The sequence below is a fragment of the Triturus cristatus genome, chromosome 1_2 (genome assembly GCF_964204655.1).
Source record: "Triturus cristatus chromosome 1_2, aTriCri1.1, whole genome shotgun sequence".
NCBI classification, from domain to species: Eukaryota; Metazoa; Chordata; class Amphibia; order Caudata; family Salamandridae; genus Triturus; species Triturus cristatus.
This window is the reverse complement of record NC_140580.1, coordinates 856004772-856028260: the sequence shown is the minus strand read 5'-3', so window position 1 is coordinate 856028260 and position 23489 is coordinate 856004772. Positions and strand designations below refer to the sequence as shown.

General features: G+C 46.0%; 1 protein-coding gene across 14 annotated transcripts in view; it reads left to right on the top strand.

The window, feature by feature from the left end:
• The window catches only part of UBR4 (ubiquitin protein ligase E3 component n-recognin 4), a 1980383-nt gene that overhangs the window by 185457 nt on the left and 1771437 nt on the right, over nt 1-23489 (top strand). For all 14 annotated transcript variants that reach the window (XM_085609056.1, XM_085609055.1, XM_085609054.1 and 11 more), the window contains exons 16-17: nt 6735-6894; nt 7577-7662. In XM_085609056.1, coding sequence (XP_085465182.1) covers nt 6735-6894; nt 7577-7662 — 246 coding nt within the window. The remainder of the gene's footprint in view (nt 1-6734; nt 6895-7576; nt 7663-23489) is intronic.

The following is a 23489-nucleotide window of genomic DNA, read 5'->3' as shown; positions in this document are numbered from 1 at the left end:
GCAGTTTTGTAAAAGAAGGACCCTTCCTAGAGGACCCTGAAGAATTACGGTGGAGGACAGAAGGTTGGAGAGCCACCTCGCCCGTGGATGCCCCAGGAACCAGGTTGCATCCACCAGGGAAGCCAGGTGCATAGGGTTGAAGAGACGTCGGAAACCTCCGTAGACTACAATGGAAGACTTCAAAGAAAATGACTCTGGAGAAGACGGTGATGAAGTCTGGTGGAATCTAAGGGTGGATTCTGGAAGTGAAGAACCTGCAAGCAGAGGGGATAGTATATTCCACTCGTACCTGACCAGAAGGCACAAAGACACAATGCCCACCGATTTCGGAAGGTTCTGGAGAGTCGACGGTGAGGTTGCTGCAGCTGTGAGAACCAGGTGATACTTTGGAAGACCAGGAGCCATACACGAGCTGTCCCACGTAGGATGTCGATGACTGGGTGGTCGATGTCCGGGGTAAGCACCAGCAAGCCTTGGTAGCCGCAACTGGCATGGAAAATGAAGGCGCAACATTGGGACCAGCAAGGTTCATGGGACTCCCCAACAGCAGGAGAGTTTGAGCAGGTCCTGAGCAAGCAGGGGAGCCCACTGAAGCAGTAGAAGACCCTCGGGAGGACCCACAGGTCGAAGGCACAGGAGTCGCAAGAGGACCTCAAGCAGCTCACCAAAGATGAAGGCTCACAGTGCAGAGGATGCAGTGAGGATGCTAATCTTGGAAGGAAGAGATGCTGGAGGCTGGAACGCCTTGTAGCCCGAACATCTCTGGAGTGCAGAGCCAACAAGCCTTGGCAACGACATGTTAACACTGTGAACAGGGGTTCGGTCCCAGCGGTTCCGACGAGGGATACTGGCTGCAAAATTGCCGAGAGGACAGGTCAGGCCTCGAGGGAGTTGTAGAACCACCACCTGTGTTGTTGAGCTTTGGGAAGTCCGTAAGACGACATGATTACCAGACTGATCAGCTGTGTTGTGGTGCCTGCCGAGCAGGAGAGTAACACCTTATCTCCAAGGGAAATTTCTTCGGGTGTACTTTATGCCCACAGGTCTGTTGAAGAACCTGGCAGAAGCACAGACACAGGACGAAGAAGACTTCAAGAACAGCGAGACCAGGAGCAGAAGGAGTCTTCCTTCATGCAGTCTGAGTTCCAGTCAAAGTCCAACGAAGTACAAAAGTCTAAACGGTCTAAGAGCGACATAGTTTCTGGCTGGATTCTTGTCCCACAACGAATCTAAGGAACCACCTGCAGGTAAAGCCCTTATGTTTGAGAAAAGAGAGGGATCCCTTGGAATAGGGTACTATTGGCAAGTAAAAAACAGGTAATCCCTTGGATTATGCAAAGAGCCAATGACAAAGAGCTCAACTCAAATCTGAGTCATACCTTTTAGGAGAATACAGTACTACAACCCATGCAGTAAACTCCCACAGAACGTTTTTACTATTTATATTCGGACACTCAAAATCTATCACAAAACCTCTTTTTATTTAAAAAAGCCTTTTTACAAATTACAGAATTTTATCAAAAATCATCACACATTGTCACCAAATTCATATACAAATTTTTTGTTTAAAAACCACACAATACATATGGTACAATCCAATAACAAAACATAACATAAAAAGAGAGAAAGGGTTAAACAATGTACTTTCTTTTGGTATCTACAGATCCAATTATTTCCATGGATTATGTAAGTGATGCGTCACTTACTGTAGGCCTCTAGTCAAAGTTTAGGTGGGCTCCCATGGGTTGCATAATACATGCTGCAGCCCTTGGGAGACTCCTGGTGTACCTATGCCCTAGGTACCGTAGTATCATATACTAGGGACTTACAAGGGTACACCAGTAGCCAATTGTGGATGTACAAAAGTACCTGCCATGGTCAATTTAGGGACAAAACACAGTGACTGGGGTCCTGATTAGCAGGATTCCAGTCAGACTACGTCAAAAACACACTGACAAAAATCAACGTGGGGGTAAACATTCTACAAGTATCCTACCTTCCTACACTCATTAAAAAATGTCGATATGGCGCTCCACTACCAGGCAGTCTCCCTTTTTTTACCTACGATTTTCCTTTGTTGGTGCTCGACGTTACGATTTATAGGCTGGAACAGCACGTTGACAGGGATGATGCCCCTGTGGATGGGGTGCTGGTTTCATCATTCTGCTGGCTTAGAGGGCTTCCATAAATAGGACCTGATCAGCATCATCTTTTTCAGAAATATTCTGCAAAGCCATAGACTGATTAAAGACCATGGAGATAATTAAAAGATGGTCTTTTGTTTCAAGTTCACTCATGATGTTGTGCGAGTGTTTTGGTATCCCTTAACTTGTGTGGAAGGAGTTTGAAAAGTCATGCCCATTGGAAACCTGATTGGCCTGTTTTAAGCTTGGTGAGGGGGGAGACAGATTGGAATCATCACAGTTTCGTCAGTGGCCCTGAGATCGTTGATTGTGTCTGACTTGTGTTGGCATTTGCTTCTCGGTTTATTCTGTTTTGAGGTGTGGTGATCAAAGGAGTCAGGGACTGAATTGTAGCCTGATTGCTCCTTTGGTCCTGAGCACATTAGTCTATAACATATGATGGTGCTGAGCATGGTACCTGGAGCTCCTTGTCTTGAAAGGTATGGCTACATACACTTTCGTCTGCACTTGCCGAAAAAGTGGCATTCCTATGTCTACATTGTGGGAAGTAAAGACCAGTGGCAAATACAATTGAACACATTGAATAAAGGTATTCTTACCCAGAAAGGCAGGCTGTGAGAAAGTGCCATCTTTCTTGCATGGTATGCCCCCACTTTTTGCTAAATTGCTGAATGTACTTCGATTGAGTGTACCCTGGGTTCCTGCCAATCAGGTGCCCAGGGCCTATGTTCCTTCCTTAAACCACACAAACTCCAAATTGGCAAACCCTAGCCACATGTCAGCCCCTAGTAAATGGTACCCTAGGTACCCAGGGCCTTGTGGCCAGGGAAGGCCTCTAAGGGCTGCAGCACTCATTGTGCCACCCTCAGAGGCCCTGTACCCTTACACACACACTGCCCTTGCAGGCTGAGTGTCTGGGTGCAGGACAAAACAAAGTCGACATGGCACACATCACTGTGTACCATGCCCATCACCTACACTGCCAAGGCATATGTCAGCCACCCCTCTAGCTGGGTGCATTACGCCTATGGTGTGGGCACAGGGGCAGGAGCCCTGTGCCCCTACAGTACCCGGGTCCATTCCTGGGCACTGTAAGTGCAGTGCGGTCATTTAAGAGTACATGGTGCTGAGAGCTTGTCAAACACGAGCTCCACAGCACCATATTGGCAACACTGAAGCCTGGGAAGTTTGGTATCAAACTTCTCAGCACATTGAACCCACACTGATGCCAGTGTAGGATTTAATGTACTAAGCACCCCAGAGGGCATCTTAGAGATGCCCCTTTACAGCTAACTTACAATCCACGTCTGCTCTGAGGCTGCCCAGGCTGCCACACAGCAGACACGTTGCTGGACCCCTGGGTGGGAGAGCCCCTGCTCTCCTGGGCCTGCAACAATGCACATCCTGGGTGAGGTGAGAAATCTCCTCCCCCAGGATGAGCAAAGGGAAGCTTCAAAGGCAGGCCGCCATTTGGAGTTTCCCCAGGCCACTGCAACCCCCCACTCTGGCGGGAAGCTTGGCCGGAAACCCCATACAAGGACAGGGGATGTGCCAGCCTGCCCACCCCACCCCTCAGGTGGGGGAGGCGAGGTGAAGCACATCTCCGGGCTCTCGCCATCTTGAAGATGGGAGGCCCTACCCTATCAGGATTAGGCTACTGCCCCCCTCCCACAGGAGAGAGGCAGGATAGGGGGTGTACCCACCCCAGGACAAGGACCCATTGGTCCCTGGCCTTCACCTACCTGTAACGCCCCTAAATCTAGTATTTAGGGGCCCCCTGAACCTTCCTTCCTCAGATTCCAGATAGAAAATTACAAGAAGAGCAAGAAGAACAAAGACCTGCCCTGCAGCTGCTAAAAAGAGAAGAAGACACCAACTGCTTAGGCCCCAGCCCTACCGGCCTGTCGACTCTCGAACCTGCACCAGCGCGGCATCTCTCGTGGCCAGCAACCTCACCAACCCCGGAGGACCTGGCTACCTTTTGGCTCTAAGCTCCTGGGACTCCCATGAGTAGAGGCTCTACTCAAGAAACCTATTTTTAACCCCTGGCAGCAGCCCGGAACCGCGGACCCAACACACTCTGCACCAGCCAAGCCTGGCCAGTGCCGGAGTGGACAAAGACCCTGAGGACGACCCCACGGCGACTGTGACCCCAAGTCCGGCACCCAAGGACCCCCCTCGACATCCCGGAGGAAGCCTGCAGCCTCAGAACCAAGTGCCACCCCAATCGCGATCAACCAGAGGGTAAGATTCCCGACGTCAAAAGGCACCCCGGCGCCCTGCGGCCCCCTGTGCCCAATCCCGGGGTACCCACCTAACCTACAACTACCCAACTTACCTCTCGAAGTGGTGGTGGCACCTGAAACATCCTCGTCCCCGAGCCTGCAGCCTTTTTCCAAACCGGAACATTCCCATTGATTTCCATTGAGCGCACGAAGGCTCAAAAGCACCCTGCACCCAGCCGCCCGAGTGGCCCTGGCAGTGCCCTCTCTACTCTAACCTACTTCCCCACTTGCCCTGAGTAAGTGACCAGGAGCCCAGCTCCCACAGCTGCGTGGCTTGCCAGACAGCAGCCACCAACCAAGGCCCCCCTATCCCTCATAGGATAACATTGGGCCTAACTCTCTCTGCACCCGGCCGTCCTGAAACCGCTGAGGGTGAACCAACTGTACCTACCTAACACTGGGGGACCCCTGAGTCCATGCCCGGAATTTCAACTCTGCCAGTCGAGTACTTACCCTTAAACCGCTAACTTCATTTTCCTCATAGGGTAACATTGACTGGCTTTTTCTTCAAAAATCTTCCAAGTGTGAACTTTTCAAAACTGCAAAAATTCACCAAAAATCAGCCAAGTGACAAAAACGAATTTACTCACCTGCTCCTAGGTGAGCTCCCAGTGCTGGATCTTGGTGCCCAGCCCTGACCCTGAAAAGTGTTCACAACTATGCTTATCTCTAACTCATTTTTCTCCCATAGGAAACCATTGTCTGCTTTTCTGTGAAATTTCTTCTAAGTGTCTATTTTTGCAAATTTGAAATATTCTTTTAAAATCGTACCATTTCTGCAAACGAAATTACTTACCTGCTTTTGATAAGGACCCCAGTCCTGGGTCTAGGTACCCAGTCCTGGATTACTAAAGTAACGATAAAGTACTCTACCTGCAATTTGAATTTCTTGCCATAGAGATCCATTGAATGTTTTCTTTGAAATATTTTCTAAGTGCTAACTTTTGAAATAGCTAAATATTATTTAAAAATCATTACAGTTATTAAGTCGACTTTCATCACTTGATTCTGAATACTGACCCAAGGCTGGTTCTAGGAGCCAGACCTGGAATTCCAAAAGTAATCTGAAAAGTAATTTATTACAAATAACCTGAATTTACCATTGAGCTCAATGCATTGTTATGTTTAGGAAATAGGATTGTTTCTTGCAACCAACTGTGACTGTTTACACAAATGTATTGCTTAAGACAAAAGTATTTATATTCAACCTCTCATTCTGAGAAAGTATATTTTTACCCCCTTTGTAGTTCTAAAAATAAAACAAGCATATATTTTATATATATAAACCATTGGCCTAGAGTTCAGTTATTGAGTGTGTGAAACCATTTGCTGACTGAGTGTGTACAACAAATGCTTTACACTGTCCTCTGGTACTGCCTTACTGCTCGACCAAGCTACCACTTTTGAGAGTAAGGTCATACCTAACTTTGACCTCTATCAGCCTCTGGGGGACTGTGGACTCTGTACACCCTGTACCTATTAGGGAACAGTATATACAGAGCCACTTTCTCACACAGGCCATCTGGCTAATGTAAGCTTTTCTGTCCCATATTCACTGGATAACCATTAGAAAGTATTAGTTCGAGGCATATGAGCTGCAGATCACACACTTAGGATAGTAGATTGCCATCTGGTGTTGGGCTCGGATGCTTGCAGGTTGTTGTTGTCTTCGGAAGAAGTCCTTGGTCACGAGATAGGTGACTCCTCCCTTGGACGAAAGTGCGCATGGGCATCAACTCCATCGTTAGATTGTTTATCTGGACCTTTTTTGATGGAGAGCAGAGTAACAGTTCTTGGAACTAGAGTTATTAAATGTGAAGACTTCTAAGGCGTGTTCTGTATTGATGTGTATGTAGGGGTTAATTGGCATCCTAAAGTAGCTAGATATTTTGATGGTTTGCATATGTATCAAGGCTGATCAGTGTATTTGAAAAGTACATTGTTACAGAATGCTGCATTACGCTGCAAAGGTACTTTTGTATAGTAGTGTGCAGTCTATTGACACCCATACTCACTTGAATCCACCTTACACACAGCAGCTTTAAACTGATCTGGGCCTCACCTTATCAAAAAGTTTGTTATAGTAGTCATCACTGAACCATGGCAGTGCCCACACTTGAGTTGAAATCATAAACCAATTTCAGACTATCTTCTTTTAACGTTTGAGGCTAACAAGGCCATTTCAGTGGGAGGTTTGAATGTTCTACAGGTGGTTGTATAGCTGGCTTGAAGAATCCGATTTAGATGTTAGTCTTGTCAAACATGGTCTTAAAGAGAAAGTAAGATTATCTTCTCTGTCTTTCAGTTTTTAGGTCTTGCCTCCAGTATCCTTAACTTCATCACATCTTCCATGCTGAACTCAAGGAATAATTTTATTCGTAACTATCTTAGCGTGTCTCTGACTGAGCAGCACATGGCCACGTTGGCCAGTATTATCAAAGACGTTGATAAGGACGGCCTGAAAGGTAAGTATGACACTAATTTTGAGGAGAAAGCATTTGGATCCTAGTGTCTGGGTTCCTACTTTGATGCCATATAGAGAATTAATGAAGCAGTGAGTTCGTAAGAACGTTAAACCTGTAATAGTATTGTTGATGTGAATGCTATGATACCTGGGTAGGAAAAGAAAGGAGGGATAACGTTGAATTTGGAGGTCTTACAATCTGAACCCTTAAATATCCGAGGTGATGGAGATGAGAGTTTGTGGAGTCAGATTCTCCTAATATAAGCAGTACAATATCAAGTCGGACTTATAGATATTTATTAGTGTCATGGAGATGAGGAGATGGCAACATGTATGGAGAAGTGTTGTTTATGGGATGATCACTGAGACAAAACAACTGGCCAGTTTGAAAGAAATAGCTCTGAGGAGATATTCTAAGGAGGCTAGCATACAAGACTGATTCAGATTAGTTCTCACTCTCAGAATAGCAATGCTTGAGTGAAATTAGAAGCACATACCTGTGGTGTTGCATTGTTCAGGGCACATCATTGCCATTGTGTTTTGACAAAGGAATCCTATAGTTTGGTTTGCAAAGACCAAAATTGATATAGATACTCACAGAGAATTATAGCGGTTAGACTTGACTGTGCATCTCCAAAACTGTGTTGTGACCCTTTGAGCAGTTTCTCTCCATCTGATTTCAGGCTCATCTGATGAAGAATTTGCGGGTGCCTTGTATCATTTCAACCACTCCTTAGTGACATCTGACCTTCAATCTCCAACATTGCAGGTGAGAGGAGTTGGCCTTTAAAGGCTGTCTGGAGAGATTCGTATGTTCACAACTGCCATACATTTTGTGGATCTTGATTCAAGTCAGTCTCACTCGTCATGAATGGTTTCCTACAGAGTTCTTATTGGTAGACAGCTTCTTTTGTTTTTATCTTTGTACTGTTGTGGTATACCCAAGTATGGTTTGCGTTTGAGGAGTGGTTTACATAAATCGCCCGGTAGTGTTTAATTCGCTCTGAGGTAAATTCAGTTCAGTTTAACCTTTGAGGCCGTAAGGCCTCCCCCGGATTTAAACAAAAAAAATATTAAATAATGTATGTGCCTTTGCATTATCTTACTATCACATTTGTGCCCCGGGAAGGTGGCGGTCTCCGGGGCAGTGGGGTAGCAGTGAGGCTCCTCCGCATCTAATTCTCACTGCCTTGGGGAGGTGGTGGTTCCTGGGGCTTTGAATAGCCCAAAGAGGGGGGCCCTGTGCTCACCCTCCTTTATTTTTACCATGCCACCAGGATTTGGCCCACCCGTGGGCTTCAGAAGTAAGGCGCGCAGGAGCCTGCGTGTCTTTTTTAAAAGAGGTTTACACGGATTTGCAGATCCACCCGTGAGTTTGAGGTAAAACTTAAAAAAAAGCTTTACACCCTGGCAGGGTCCCTGTGGGAACCCCCCACCATTTCTGGGGGGGTCAGGGTATTTCTACCCTGCCCCCTTCTTTATTTTTTACTTTTTTTGTTGGACTCTGCTTCAAGCCGAGTCCCAATATGGCTGCCAACACTTCCTGGTTGAAGTGTTGGCAGCCAGTCAAATTTTAGGAGGATCTGCGAGTCCACTGCAAGGACTTGCGTCCCCAGATATCTGTATTTTTGTACGTTAGATATCTGAAACACTACTGAACGATTTTACACAAATTCATGAAAAACAAACTTTCTGGACCAACCTCTAGCTTTTTGCCAGATTTGGTGTAATTCTGTTCAGGTTCGGACTGTAGTCTTGCTCAAAAAATGAAAAATCCCCCTAGACATAACATGTGAAAAATGTGTTTTGAGACCCCCCTTTTTTCTCGGCCCCTGCTTGTCAGATCACCCCGAAACGTTTGACACAGCAGAACCAAAAAGGGTAATATTTTGTGGAGATACAGCAACTGGCTCTCATTACCGCGTTGTGAATTCGGCAGTCCTCCGGACATCGACAAACTAGGTACACGGACCTCAGTTACGTGGCAATTATATTTTATTGCAAACAGCAACAGCTCATATATATATACTCACACTTGTTTGTAGCATGTCTGGCTGTAGAGACACATGCTTAGCATACTCTTGCCATTTAATGTTGGGCTCAGACATTTACAAGTTTTACTTTGAACAAGTCACGGTATGTGCTGTGACCCCTCCTCTAGGTTTATATTGCGTATGGGCACCAACTGAATGTTAGGTTGTTTTTTTCTGCCTTCGAGTTCAGACGTGCATTGAATGGGTTCAGATTGCTGTGCTCTTCATGCTCTTGTCGGGCAACGCCTGTGCTTCTGGATGTCCTGGCCCTGACATATTTTGGATGGAAGATCTCCTCGGTGCGCCACAGCAGCAGGAGTCTGACCTTTTGGGGCTCCACTGGTGCAAAGGTCATCCAGTCAACAGCCTTTTACGTTGAGTGAATCCAACCATGACCAGCAAGAGAATGTCGAGCCGGCGCCAAAGACTTGGCCTAAAACGAAGACCACCCTTGGAGTCATGAGTATGTGACAGGCAACTCACGGTTCCTCAGGAGCAGAACCCTCAAAGCCCACCTTCCAGCAGCACAGCTTTGTGTTTTGCATAGTCAACAGAGTAGCGGAGTGCCTAAAGAAGGGGAGGGAATTAGGGAGAGTACTGTGGGGAGGGAGGCCTGAAAAAAACTGTGAAGACAATATTCCAATCTAAAACGTGTTAGAATTGTAACAAATGTTTGGGCCTTACGTTTGATCAAAAAAGTCTCAGGGAGAATAATGTCCTTTAATCCGCAAAGGTAGTGCTTTACTTTAATCAAGACAGTCTTTGGTATAGAGAGCGAAAAGTAACCAGACAAACAATATGCAGTTTGATATATTAATCAAGTCTTTTGTTCACAGTTCTTTATATATTCCCAAAGGCTAGTCCTTGAGATTCCAATAACGTGCCTTTTTTCTCACAAAATACTTTCTATAGGCTTATCGGTGAGCACATCCTGATTAAAAGGTGATGAACAATATCCAATATTATGCTTGAATTCTAATTAGTGTGAAAAACAAGGATACACATCTTTTAATGGCATTACACATCGCTACATTATTTAACATCTATGTAGCACCCTTGGCAGGACTCCTCAGAAGGCTTGGATTTACCCCCATATCCTATGCTGACGACACGCAACTTTTGCTGTTATTTGATAAATCGAATCCACTCACCCAGGATATTTTTTCTGTGGGTATGAAGGGTGTTGCACAATGGATGAAGGAGAACTTTCTACAGCTGAATACTGAGAAATCAGAAATAATGCTGTTTGGAGAGGCAATACTAAGGTGGTCTCCTAGCTGGTGGCCAGAGGAATTAGGCCCTGCCCCGTCCCCTAAAGATGTAGTAAAGGATTTGGGAGTGCGTTTGGACAAGGGTCTAACTCTAGAAGAACATGTAAACAGTACTGCCAGAACCTGTTTTCATACTTTCCGCATCTTGCGAAGGGTTTCTCCCTTTCTTCCTATAACCACTCGCAAAACCCTTTTTCAAGCGTTGATTATCAGTAGACTAGACTACTGCAATGCCTTATTGATTGCAGCCAAGGAAAAATCACTAAATAAATTACAGGTAGTCCAGCTCATTTAGTAAATAACGCAGTACCTAGGACCCCCTCAGCTCCCCTTCTCCGTGACCTACATTGGCTCCCTATAAAAGAGTTGGGTTCAAAATTTGTTGTATGGTTTTTAAATCCTTACACAACTTGGGTCCTGGCTATCTGGCTCATAAATTAGTCAGATATACTCCTACAAGATTGTTGAGATCCAGTCATTTAGCATATTTGTGCACCCCCCGCATTAAACTTGTGCGGATGGGAGGGAAGGCGCTCTCTCACCTGGCACCTCGATACTGGAATCTCCTCCCATTACAACTACGTCAATGCACCAACTTATTAGTCTTTAGGAAACTGTTGAAAACAGAGCTTTTTTAATCTCACTGTCTTGGTGGTCAGTAGGCTGTCTCAGCGCTGAGATACCCCGTATGGGGTGATTCAGGCGCTATATAAAACCCATAAATAAATAAAATAAATACTAAGGTTACAGGATGGCCTTTCAATAACATTGTAGACTATTATAGAACATAAACGTAGGAATGCGTGAAGACACGCCTTACTGGTGCCTTAAAGTCTTTGTGGCACCGCTTTGCTCTGGAACGCTTCTCTGCAAGCGCCTGATCCCAGATGCAGTGTTTTTTTTATAGGAGCTGACGTTGCCAAGCAACCTTGACGTCGGCTCCTACAGCAATGCGTGCGTCCGCAAGACGCGTTCCCTGCTTTGTACTAAACTGAAAAGGGAAAAGGGACATAAAAACAAAAAAGTTCACACAAGGACGGTGGCACGGTGAGAGTTCACCATAAGCAAGTGCCATTCGTGGTATGAAAACCACTATACCCTGCTATAGCATAATTGTAACTGTCATTTAACATGAACGTGCCTCACATGTAACCAATATGTCTTGTGCATATATTTAGCATCTGCTTCTATATTGGTGGATGCATGCAGGTAACAAGGCACCTATATTTAGCGTCTGCTTCTATATTGGTGGATGCGTGCAGGTAACAAGGCTCCTAGAAAGCAGGCATGACAGCATGCCAGTGACTCACGAGAAACCCAAGACCAAGACGATGCACGCTGAGACAAAGCATCACTTAGAGGAAGTAGGGGATTGAACCATGAGTATGGAAGTCCAGCAAGACCTGCCATAGACCCCCTCTGCCTTTGGGCTCCGGGTGACGAGGACAAAAGGAGCCAGTGCCGACCAAGCCTTTAGCCAAAGGCATTGACACACCCCAATGGTTGGCTCAGACACCTCCATCACTGCTTTACCACAATCAGACTTCTAAACCTTCTTCGGCTCCACAACCCTCATCAGCGCCTAAGACTCCTTTGGTATCGAAACCTTCATCAGCACCAAAACCATCCGGGGCTCCCAAGGCAAAGGAGGAACTGAAATCTGCATTGATCCCAATTAAGGTGGATGGAGGGGCACCATTCTTAGGAAGCAGCACAAGTAGAATACTAGACAACAGTGACTTTCATTCATCTGGTGACGTGCAAGATGTCTGCCAAACTGCCTCTGCCAGTTCCACCACCACCTTTGAAGCCTATGCCTCACAAGAGGAGACTTGCTTCAGTGGAAGATCCTTCTTTTATGGCTTCGTCCTCGGAACCTGCACCCAAGAGACTTTGGGACACAGCCACCAGTCCTCTTTCTCTCCCACACACTCACCCCTCCACCCGCACTTCCACCTCCACCACCAAGGCCATGCATCCCTTCCATCACTGCCTCTACCAAAGTCACAAAATGGATCCCCCCTTTTCAGGTTCACCACAAGGCATGCCTTATGGTTCATTTGATCCTTATGATCAGTCAGGGGAGGGTCCTACTGATGACCCCTGGGAATATTATAATGTGGAACCCCTAGGTTACACTGATTTAGACCACAATCCGGTCAGGGCCTCTCCCTCTGATGAAACTGTAGGAAACTATGAAGTCATATGGCGTGTGGCGTCATACCATAAGGTCGATGTGCACATCATACAAGAGGGGGACTATTTCTTCTGGAGGTGCTCTGTAAATTTGAACGCTCAGTTCATTTCCTCCCTGAGCGGTAGAGTATGATCAAATCTGCCACTGAAGTTCAGGGAACCCATCAAGTTCAGGATGGTTACCTCTAGGGTAGAAATATAATTCAGGCCCCTCCCAGTGACCCCACGTACATTAGAGGCCAGGTTCCACCAGTTTCATGGTAGTCCATGCTGCCCGCAGGCATTCTTCTTCCTAAGCATCGGCAATGTTCCTCCTCCAGATGATCAAAGTTAAAAGATAAATGCTGCGTGTAAGAAAGTGCCCTCTTTTTGCATAGTCGCCCCCACTTTTTTCCCCCAACCTGCTGATGTACTTTGAGTATTCCCTGGTTTCCTGCCAACCAGGTACCCAGGGCCTATGTTCTTTCCCTAAAACTGCATTAAGACAAAACCCAATTGACACTCTTTGACCACAGGTCAATCTCTTGCAAATGGCACCACAGGTACCAAGGGCACTGTGACCAGGGAAGGCCTTTAAGGGCCTCAGCACTTATTGTGCCACCCTTAGCGGGCCTGTACTTTTACACACCCACACACTCACACTCACTCTCACACTCCTCACTCTCACACTCCTCTCACACTCCTCTCTCTTCCCTTTCTCTCTCTCCTCTTTCTCTCTTTCTCTCTCTCTCTTTCTCTCTCTTTCTCTATCTTTGTCTCTCTCTCTTTTTTTCTCTCTTTTTTTCTCTCTTTTTTCTCTTTTTTCTCTTTTTTCTCTTTTTTCTCTTTTTTCTCTTTTTTCTCTTTTTTCTCTTTTTTCTCTTTTTTCTCTTTTTTCTCTTTTTTCTCTTTTTTCTCTTTTTTCTCTTTTTTCTCTTTTTTCTCTCTTTTTTTCTCTCTTTTTTTCTCTCTTTTTTCTCTCTTTTTTTCTCTCTTTTTTTCTCTCTTTTTTTCTCTCTTTTTTTCTCTCTTTTTTTCTCTCTTTTTTTCTCTCTTTTTTTCTCTCTTTTTTTCTCTTTTTTTCTCTCTTTTGTTCTCTCTTTTCTCTCTTTTCTCTCTTTTGTTCTCTCTTTTTTTCTCTCTCTTTTGTTCTCTCTCTCTCTCCTGCGTGTTTTGGTGCACAACAAAGTGAAGAGTTGACATGGCACATATCCCTGTGTAAAAAACACACAATTGATGGACGGAATGCAGAACAAATCAAACATTAACCCCCAGTCAAGCGATCTGGGTTAAATCCATAATTCTTTTGCTCACCATGCCCCCCCAGTTTAGACCTGGCCATTTGCAAATCAGTCTTGACCCTGTGCCTCATGGGAACAGTCCAGCCTGAACTGCCAAGCCAGGTCCTCCCTGGACCGCAAACAAGCATCCTAGTACCGGTTTCGGGGTTTCACCCATCTTCAGCCAGTATAGCTTGATTCCAGTGGCACAGTGAGCCCAGGACCCACGTATGGGCATACCTGGCGCACTTAGGGCAAGAAAGCAAAAGACACAATTGATGGACTGAATGCAGAACAAATCAAACATTCACCCCCAGTCAAGGGTTACATCCATCAATTCGGGCTGGACAGTTCCCATTGAGCGCAGGGTCAAGACTGATTTGCATATGGCTGGGTCCAAACTGTACTGGCATGGTGAGCAAAAAAACTATGGATTTAGGCCCAGATCTCTGTACTGGGGTGAATGTATGACATTGTTCTGCATTCTGTCCATCAATTGCTCTTTTTGCATGTGTCACCCCGAGTGTAACGGGTATACCCAGACGTGGGTCCCGTGCTCTCCATGCCACTGGAGTCAAGCTATCCTGGCTGATGAGGGCTGAAAGCCCGAAACCGGTCCTAGGATGCTTGTTTGCAGTCCAGAGAGGGCCTGGCAGTTAGGGCTGGACTGTTCCTATTGGGCGCAGGGTCAAGACTGATTTGCATATGGCTGGGTCCAAACTGGAATGGCATAGTGAGCAAAAAAACTATGGATTTAGGCCCAGATCTCTGTTCTGGGGTGAATGTATGACATTGTTCTGCATTCTGTCCATCAATTGTTCTTTTTGCACACATCCCTGTGTGCCATGCGTACAACCCACTACCCTGGCATAAGTCAGCCACCCCACTAGCTGGGTGCACTATACCAGTGGTGAGGGTACAGGTGCATGATCCCTATACCCCTACAGTGTCTAAGCCAATTCTTAGACATTGTAACTGCAGTAATGCTATTACGAGAATATGATGCTGGGAGTTTGTCATTACGAACTCCCCAGCACCATAATGGCTTTACTGAAAACTGGCAAGTTTGGTATAAAACTTCTCAGCAGAATAAACCCACACTGATGCCAGTGTGGGATTTAATGATAAACGCACTCAGAGGGCATTTTAGAGATGCCCTCTGAAAAATGACCTAACTCTAGTGTCCTGGTTGAGTGGCACACTTAGGGCGAAAAAGCAAAAGACACAAATGATGGACTGAATGCAGAACAAATCAAACATTCACCCCCAGTCAAGAGATCTGGGTTAAATCCATCAATTCGGGCTGGACTGTTCCCATTGGGCGCAGGGTCAAGACTGATTTGCATATGGCTGGGTCCAAACTGGAATGGCATGGTGAGCAAAAAAACTATGGATTTAGGCCCAGATCTCTGTACTGGGGTGAATGTATGATATTGTTCTGCATTCAGTCCATCAATTGTGTCTTTTGCTTTCTCGCCCTAACTCGGATCCCCCTTTGCCATGAGCCTAACACCAGGAGCTTTGCTCTCACAACCTTGTGGGCTGCTCGTATGCAGCCACCAACCAGAGGCCCCCTACCCCCATTGGATAACTTTCGACCTCAGCACTCTACACCCGGCGCCCTAGTGCCGCTGAGGGTGCTCGGAGAGTGCATCCTTGACCCTTGGGGAACCCTGGTTCTAACCCCAGAAAACCAACTCACAAACCCAAGTACTTACCTTGAAACCGATAACCACATTTCTTCCTATAGGACTGCATTGACTGCTTTCTTGTGAAAATTGTTCGAAGTGTGGAGTTGATTTGGTATGAGAACTTAAACTGCAAATATCTGAAAACTGTGTTACTTAACTTTTCTATCGGAAATGTCTCAGTGTGATATCTAGGCATATCACACCGAGTAGAAAAAGTAATCCATAAAGTAATCAAAAGTCATCTCACAGTAATTTTCACTATATTGAAGCGATTAACAAAGCTGTAACAAAGTCATTTTCATTCAGCTTGCTTGTATTATTCAATCTGCCTTGCAAAGTACTAGTTACACTTACCTGTACCAGGCTTGCTTGGTTCTAGAGAATAAATATAAGTAAATAATATTTTTATACAAACTAATTGGTCTGAGTTCAGTCTTTGAGTGTGTGACATCATTTGCTGCCGGAGTGTGTACAACAAATGCTTAACACTACCTTCTGATAAAGCCTTACTGCTCTATCACACTACCACAAATAGAGTAAGATGCTATCTACTTTCACTTCTGCCTACCTTAGGGTTTCCACTGGACTCTGTGCACACTATACCTCATTTGGTATAGTATATACAGAGCCAGCTTCCTACACACCGGGCAAGTGGGATGTTGGAAGGAGTTATTTGTTGGCAGATAGTCAGTTCTGTCGTTCTCCTATCCAGATATGACCTAGCGCAATGAGAGGAAATGGAGGATCTCCTTCAACATCTCCCGGAGCAGTTCAGGAAGAGGAATGAGGAGATAGTGGTGGAAGGCAAGATGACCTCCAACGCTAACCACTGTTGCTTGCTGGATGCTGCCAACACTGCTTTCAAGGGTGTCAACACTAGTGTCAACCTTAGGTGTGACGTCTGACTCCATAACTCCTGGTCCATACTGGAGGTACAGCAGCATCTCTTCAAGCTTCCATTCGGTGGGTCGCAATTTTATGGGCTATAGGTTGAAAATAGTGAAATATTTGGAGACCTCCAAATCCATTGGGGCTCTCCATGCCACACTTTTCAGTGGTTCCTTCCAGAAACAGCCCAGAGGCGGGAAAAGACCACTTCACCTGAGAAGCTGCACTATTACCAAAGGCAGCAACAGGCATCCATCACCAAGCAAGCAGGGCGTACAGTGGGGGCTTCTACAGAGGGAACGACAAAGGAAGCTCCAGCAATGGAGCAGCCTCCTCTAAGCAGTGACTCATTCACACATCACCTGTTGCAGGACATTATGCAGTTTCCTCCTAAGTTGGGGGGACATCACATCCTTCAAATGGATACTAGCAGTCATCCAACATGATTATTGCCTCGAACTACAATAAGCCCCCTTCTCCCCACCCCAGCATTCCACCACAATCACTCGCGCTCAGCAATGAACTCCAGGATGATGTGCCTGCCCTTCTACAATAGGGAGCCATAGAAAGGGTATTCCTACAACACCAAGGGACTGAGGTGCGCTTTCTAATTCCCAAGAAGGGCGACAGCTCCCTTAGGCCCATCCTTTATCTCAGGCCTCTCCTGCATATCAGAACTTTTCCGGATGATTACCCTGCAGGAGGTCATCCTCTTCATTCAACAAGAGGATTTCATGACTGTGCTTGTTCTCAAGGATTCCTCTATCCACATGCTTAACCACTCTACCCACTAGAAGTAATTTTTGTAAGTAGTTAATGCTACAAATTCAAACTATTTCCCTTCTGGGTCTCCATGGCACCAAGGGTGTTCACCAAATGTCTTGCTGTGGGGGTGGATAATAAGGAATTCATGTCTTCCCCCTACCACAACGATTGGACGAGGAAGAGGAGCAGTAGGCTAGTGTCACAAATCACAGGTTTTACGATAAATGCCTCCAAACCCATTTACAGCCTCATCAAATCCAGCCCTTCCTTGACTCCAACTTCAATACGGTTACAGGCAAAGGATACCCTAACTAGCAGAGAGTCTCTGCTTTCCAGCACCTGCTGCTTCTTTTAAAGCTCTGTTGTCTGCTCATCCTGTTGTGCGCTTCTGTGAAGGATGGCATCCTGAATCAGAATTGTTCCTCATTCAAAACACAGTGGTCACAAGTGGAGGGTCAGTGGGAAGATTTAGGGTTGATTCAGAGGAAACCACGCTGCTCTCAGCAATTTTGGTCAAACACCAACTTAAGTGCAAGGCAGGCCTGGTCGTCCAGATGACCATTGACACGGATGCCTCAATCACTTAGTGGGGTGTCAATCTGAACCAGTACACGGTGCAAGAACCATGACTCTCTCAGCACCAGGATCACCACATCAATTACTTGGAACTGTTTGCTATTTAGTTAGCCCTCAAAACCATTCTGCAGGTTCATGCACGGCAAAGTAGTCTTGATCAAGACAGATAACATGACCTCCATTTATTACAACCGGCATACACACTCCTCAAGTCTCTTCCCTAGTGCAGGGGATTTGGTACTGAGCACTATGCTGCATCATTCACCTAACGTTGGAGCATCTCCTAACGCAGGAGTACATAAAGAGTTATGGGATCTGGTCAGCAGGATGCATCAGTAAGCCCACCTTTCAAAGCAATACATTTTCATTAGATCTGATTTCTAAATTGATGGCAGTTACCACAGATGTTTGCACGCCAGAGTTTACAAATGCCCTGAGAGGATGTTTTACAAGGTGCTGATACCATGCTACCCGCTACGGATGTGTCCATTCCATCAGGATCTGGATTAGCACTTTTATCAAGCAACTGGATCCTGGGATAGTGGTGGTGAATGTCGCCCAATGTCTCAAGCAGCCTCTTGTACTAGGGCTTCCGTTTCATCCTCTTCACCTAAGCTACAGCACAACAGCAGAGGCCTTCAGATTTCCAGAGGAAGTGGATACTTTCTTGAGGCAGACTAAGACTAGTTGATCTAATTTAAGGGGGTTCTATACTGGTACGCACTATGCACCTTTTTCTTTTTATTTATTTATTTTTTCTTCTTCTTTTCTTCTTTTTGAGGCCGGAGGGTCCTGACCCGACTAGGCAATATTTATTGCCAATGAGTAGTCAGGGAGGGTTCCCTCAGGGGGGAGGATGGGCTAGGGGGTTGGTGGTGGGTTTTGATAATCACGTTTTTTGGTGGGGCGCATTGGGAAAAAATGGAAAAAAAGCGCAATTTCAATCTCAAGTGACATAATAGCCTCTAGTAGTAGCATTGGTAGTTGTTGTAGAGTGGGGAGGCAAGATAGTGATGGAGGATAGACCCATAAGGGGAGGGAAATTTCATCTTCACCTATTAACTTGGAATGTGAATGGGTTGAGGGTGAAAGGGAGACAACGCCTGATTTTGCAATACCTAAAAAACAGTACAGCTAGTATTTTAATGTTACAGGAGACACATCTTTTACAGTCAGAATGTTTAACATTATTCGGAAAACTAAGTTGGGTCGATAAGATCATTGCGACAGATCAGCAATGCTCTGCAAAAGGGGTTGCTGTAATATTTAAAAATAATTCAGGAGTAGAAGTAATCAAGGCTCAAGTGGATAAGGAAGTGCGCTGGGTCATAGTAGCAACCAAATGCCGGGGGGTTAAATATACAATAGTCAGCTATTATGGGCCTAATGATGATGATATCACCCCCCTGAACAACCTATGTATTGCATTAGCGGATTTTGACTTCGCTTTGATTTTAGGGGGAGACTTTAATGTTCTTCTGAACAATAATCTTGACCGGTCCACCCCTAGAAACCAGGTAGCATTGCCGCGTGTTAAAACTCACCTTCTGGCCATGCTGAAAAATCTTGCCCTTAATGACGTATGGTGGAAAAAAATGGGTGAGAAGAGAGAATACTCCTTCTATAGCAAGAAGAACTCTCACTATTCAAGAATAGATTAAATGTTCATGGAGCATTCTGATCTGGACAAAATTCGCACAATAGAATATCTGCCCATACATCTATCTGACCACGGCGCTATACTTCTGAAATTAGAACTCAACTCCCCACGGAAGTATTTCTGACAAGGTGGACCTTAAATAGAAGATTCCTTTTACAGCCCTCAACTCCAGGCTTTTTAAAGTTAGAATCTGCCCGGTTTTTCCAGGAGAATTTAGGGTCGACCAGTATACATGTGGTGTGGGACACTTTCAAGGCCTGCATGTGAGAAAGTGGCTCTGTATATACTGTTCATTAATAGGTACAGGGTGTACAGAGCCCACTGTCCCCAAGGGTTTGACAGAGGCTAAAGTTAGATATACCCTTACTCTCTAAAGTGGTAGTTTGGTCGAGCAGTAAGGCAGTATCAGAGGACAGTGTAAAGCATTTGTTGTACACTCAATAACTGAACTCTAGGCCAATGGTTTATTTATAAAAAATATATGCTTGTTTTATTTTAGAACCAACACTTGGATTTAGAATATACTTTCTCAGAATGAGATGTTTTATATAAATACTTTTGCAATATGCAATTGACTTTTGTAAACAGTTACAAGTGGTTGCAATAGGCAACTCTATTTTAAACACAACAATGCATTGAGCTCAATGGAAATTTCAAGTTATTTGCAACAGATTACTTTTTGGATTACTTTTGGAATTCCAGGACTGGATCCTAGATTCAGTCCTGGGTCAGTACTTAGAATCAAGTGATGAAAGTCGACTTAATTACTGTAATGATTTTTAAACAATATTTAGCTATTTTAAAAGTTGACACTAAAAAAATATTTCAAAGAAAACAGTCAATGATTCCCTATGGAAGAAAATTCAAGTTGCAGGTACAGTATGTTCTCGTTACTTTTGTAATCCAGTACTGGGTACCTAGACTCAGTACTGGGACCTTTATCCAAAACAGGTAAGTAATTACGTTTTCAGATATTATACGATTTTTAAAGAATATTTAAAGATTGCAGAAATTGACACTTAGAAGAAATTTCACAGAAAAACAGTCAATGGTTTCCTATGGAAGAAAATTGAGTTAAAGGTAAGTAAAGTTGTGGGTACTTTTCAGAGTCAGTGCTGGGCACCAAGATCCAGCACTGGGAGCTCACCTAAGAGCAGGTGAGTAAATTCGTTTTTGTCACTCGGCTGATTTTTGGTGAATATTTGAAGATTTGAAATGTCCACACTTAGAAGAAATTTCAGGAAAAAGCCAGTCAATGTTAACCTATGAGGAAAATAGAGTTTGAGGTTTAAGGGTAAGTACTCGACTGGCAGAGTTGAGGTTCTGGGCACAGACTCAGGGGTCTCCCAGGGTCAGTAGGTAAGAGTAGAGTTTTCACTGCCAGGGCCACTCGGGCGGCTGGGTGCAGAGTGCTTTTGAGCCTTCGGGCGCTCAATGGATTTCAATGGGAAATCTCCGGTTAAGAAAAAGACTGCAAGCTCGGGGACGAGGACTCTTCAGGTGCCACCACCACTTCGAGAGGTAAGTTGGGTAGTTGGAGGATAGGTAGGTACCCCTGGATTGGGCACAGGGGGCCGTGGTGCGCCGCGTGCAGTGGTGCCTTTAGGTGTCGGGAAATCTTACCCTCTGTTGATCGCGGTTGGGGGGGGGGGCACCTGGTTCTGAGGCTACAGGCTTCTTCAGGAGTGTCGGGGGAGGTCCTTGGGTGCCGGACTCTGGGTCAGTCGCCGTGGCGTCGTCCTCTGGGTCTTTGTTCACTCCGGCACTGGCCAGGCTCGGCTGGTGCAGTGTGCTGGGTTCGCGGTTCCGGGCTGCTGCCAGGGGTTAGAGATAGGTTTCGAGTAGAGCCTCTACTCATGGGAGTCCCAGGGGCTTAGAGCCAAAAGGTAGCCTGGTCCTCCGGGGTTGGTGAGGTTGCTAGCCACAAGAGATGCCGGGCTGGAGCGGGAGCAGGTTCGAGGGTCGACAGGCCGGTAGGGCTGGGGCCAAAGCAGTTGGTGTCTTCCTCTTTTCAGCACCTGCAGGGCAGGTCTTCTTTCTTCTTGCTCTTCGTAGTTTTGAATCTGGAATCTGGGGAAGGAAGGTTCAGGGTGCCCCTAAATACTAGATTTAGGGGCGTTACAGGTAGGTGAAGGGCAGGGACCAATGGGTCCCCGTCCTGGGGTGGGTACACCCCCCTATCCTGCCTCTCTCCTGTGGGAGGGGGGCAGTAGCCTAGTCCTGATAGGGTAGGGCTCCCCATCTTCAAGATGGTGAGAGCCCGGAGATGTGCTTCACCTCGCCTCCCCCACCTGAGGGGTGGGGTTGGCAGGCTGGCACATCCCCTGTCCTTATTTGGGGTTTCCGGCCAAAGCTTCCCGCCAGAGTGGAGGGTTGCAGTGGCCTGGGGAAGCTCACAGAGGCGGCATGCCTTTGAAGCTTCCCCCTGCCCATCCTGGGGGAGGAGATTTAGCACCTCGCCCAGGATGTGCATTGTTGCAGGCCCAGGGGAGCAGGGGCTCTCCTACCCAGGGGTCCAGCAACATGTCTGCTGTGTGGCAGCCTCAGAGCAGACGTGGATTGTAGGTTAGGTTTAAGGGGGCATCTCTAAGATGCCCTCTGGGGTGCTTGGTACATTAAATCCCACACTGGCGTCAGTGTGGGTTTAATGTGCTGAGAAGTTTGATACCAAACTTCTCAGTCTTCAGTGTTGCCATTATGGTGCTGTGGAGCTCGTGTTTGACGAGCTCTCAGCACCATGTACTCTTAAATGGCAGCACTGCACTTACAAGGCTCAGGAATGGACCTGGGCACTGTAGGGGCACAGGGCTCCTGCTCCTCTGCCCACACCATTGGCATAAGGCACCCAGCTAGAGGGGTGGCTGATGTATGCCATGGCAGTGTAGGTGATGGGCATGGCACACAGGGATGTGTGCCATGTCGTCTTTGTTTTGTCTTGCACCTAGACACCCAGCCTGCAAAGGCAGTGTGTGTGTGTGTGTGTGTGTGTAAGGGTACAGGGCCCCTAAGGGTGGCACAATGAGTGCTGCAGCCCTTAGAGGCCTTCCCTGGTCACAAGGCCCTGGGTACCTAGGGTACCATTTACCAGGGGCTGACATGTGGCCAGGGTTTGCCAATTTGGGTTTTGTTTGTTTTAGGGAAGGAACATAGGCCCTGGGCACCTGATTGGCAGAAGTCCAGGGCACACTCAGTCAAGTACATTCAGCAATTCAGCAAAAAGTGGGGGCATACCATGCAAGAAAGATGGCACTTTCTCACACTGCCTGAGGGGGATATTAAAAGGAGCGGTAGTGGGCTGGGACAGGGCTGAGAAAAAAGAACTAGCCGACCTAGAAATAGATCTATCGGGGGCAGAGACAGATCTAAAAGCTAGTGGTTCTTCCAGAGTAGATAATATAAACTTAATTAAGAAAGTTGAAGAATTACAGCTGAGGTTTAAACTCGGGTCTGAGGAAATCCTACGTCAAAAGTGGGAGACAAGTAAAATGAGTGACTTCAAACAGGGGGAGAATTGTGGTAATCTCCTGGCAATGAAAGGTAGGGTTGATAGAGCCAATAATTATATCCCTAAAATTTAAATGGGTTCTCAAACTTTGGAAGATAAGGGTAGTATATAACGTGCTTTCACACAATTTTTTCAGGAACTTTGAGGATCATCTTCAGCTGCCAGAAGACGACATGGATGGGTGGCTTAGAGACAAATACCTCCCTACATTAGCCGTGGGTAGTCATGGAATCCTTACGTCAGCAATAACAGGACTAGAGATTTCAACTATCTTAGACGCTGGGAGAAGCAGCAGGCCCTCATGCAATTCCGATTGAGGTTTATACGATTTTGAGAGAGGAGATCATGCCGGTTTGGTTGGAATTGTTTAACAACATTCTAGACGGTACTTCCCCTTTGCCTGATTCCTGGAGCAATGCAGTTATTGCACTGATTTTAAACCAAGGGAAGAACCCAACCCAGTGCCAGTCATATCGACCAATTTCTTTGCTAAACGTTGTGAGAAAGTGGCTCTGTATATACTGTTCCTTAATAGGTACAGGGTGTACAGAGTCCACAGACCCCAAGGGTTTAACCGAGGTTAAAGTTAGATATAACCTTACTCTCCAAAGTGGTAGCCTGGTCGAGCAGTAAGGCAGTATCAGAGGACACACTCAGTCAGCAAATAGTTCCACACACTCAATAACTGAACTCTAGGCCAATGGTTTGTATATAAAAAATATATGCTTGTTTTATTTTAGAACCAACACTTG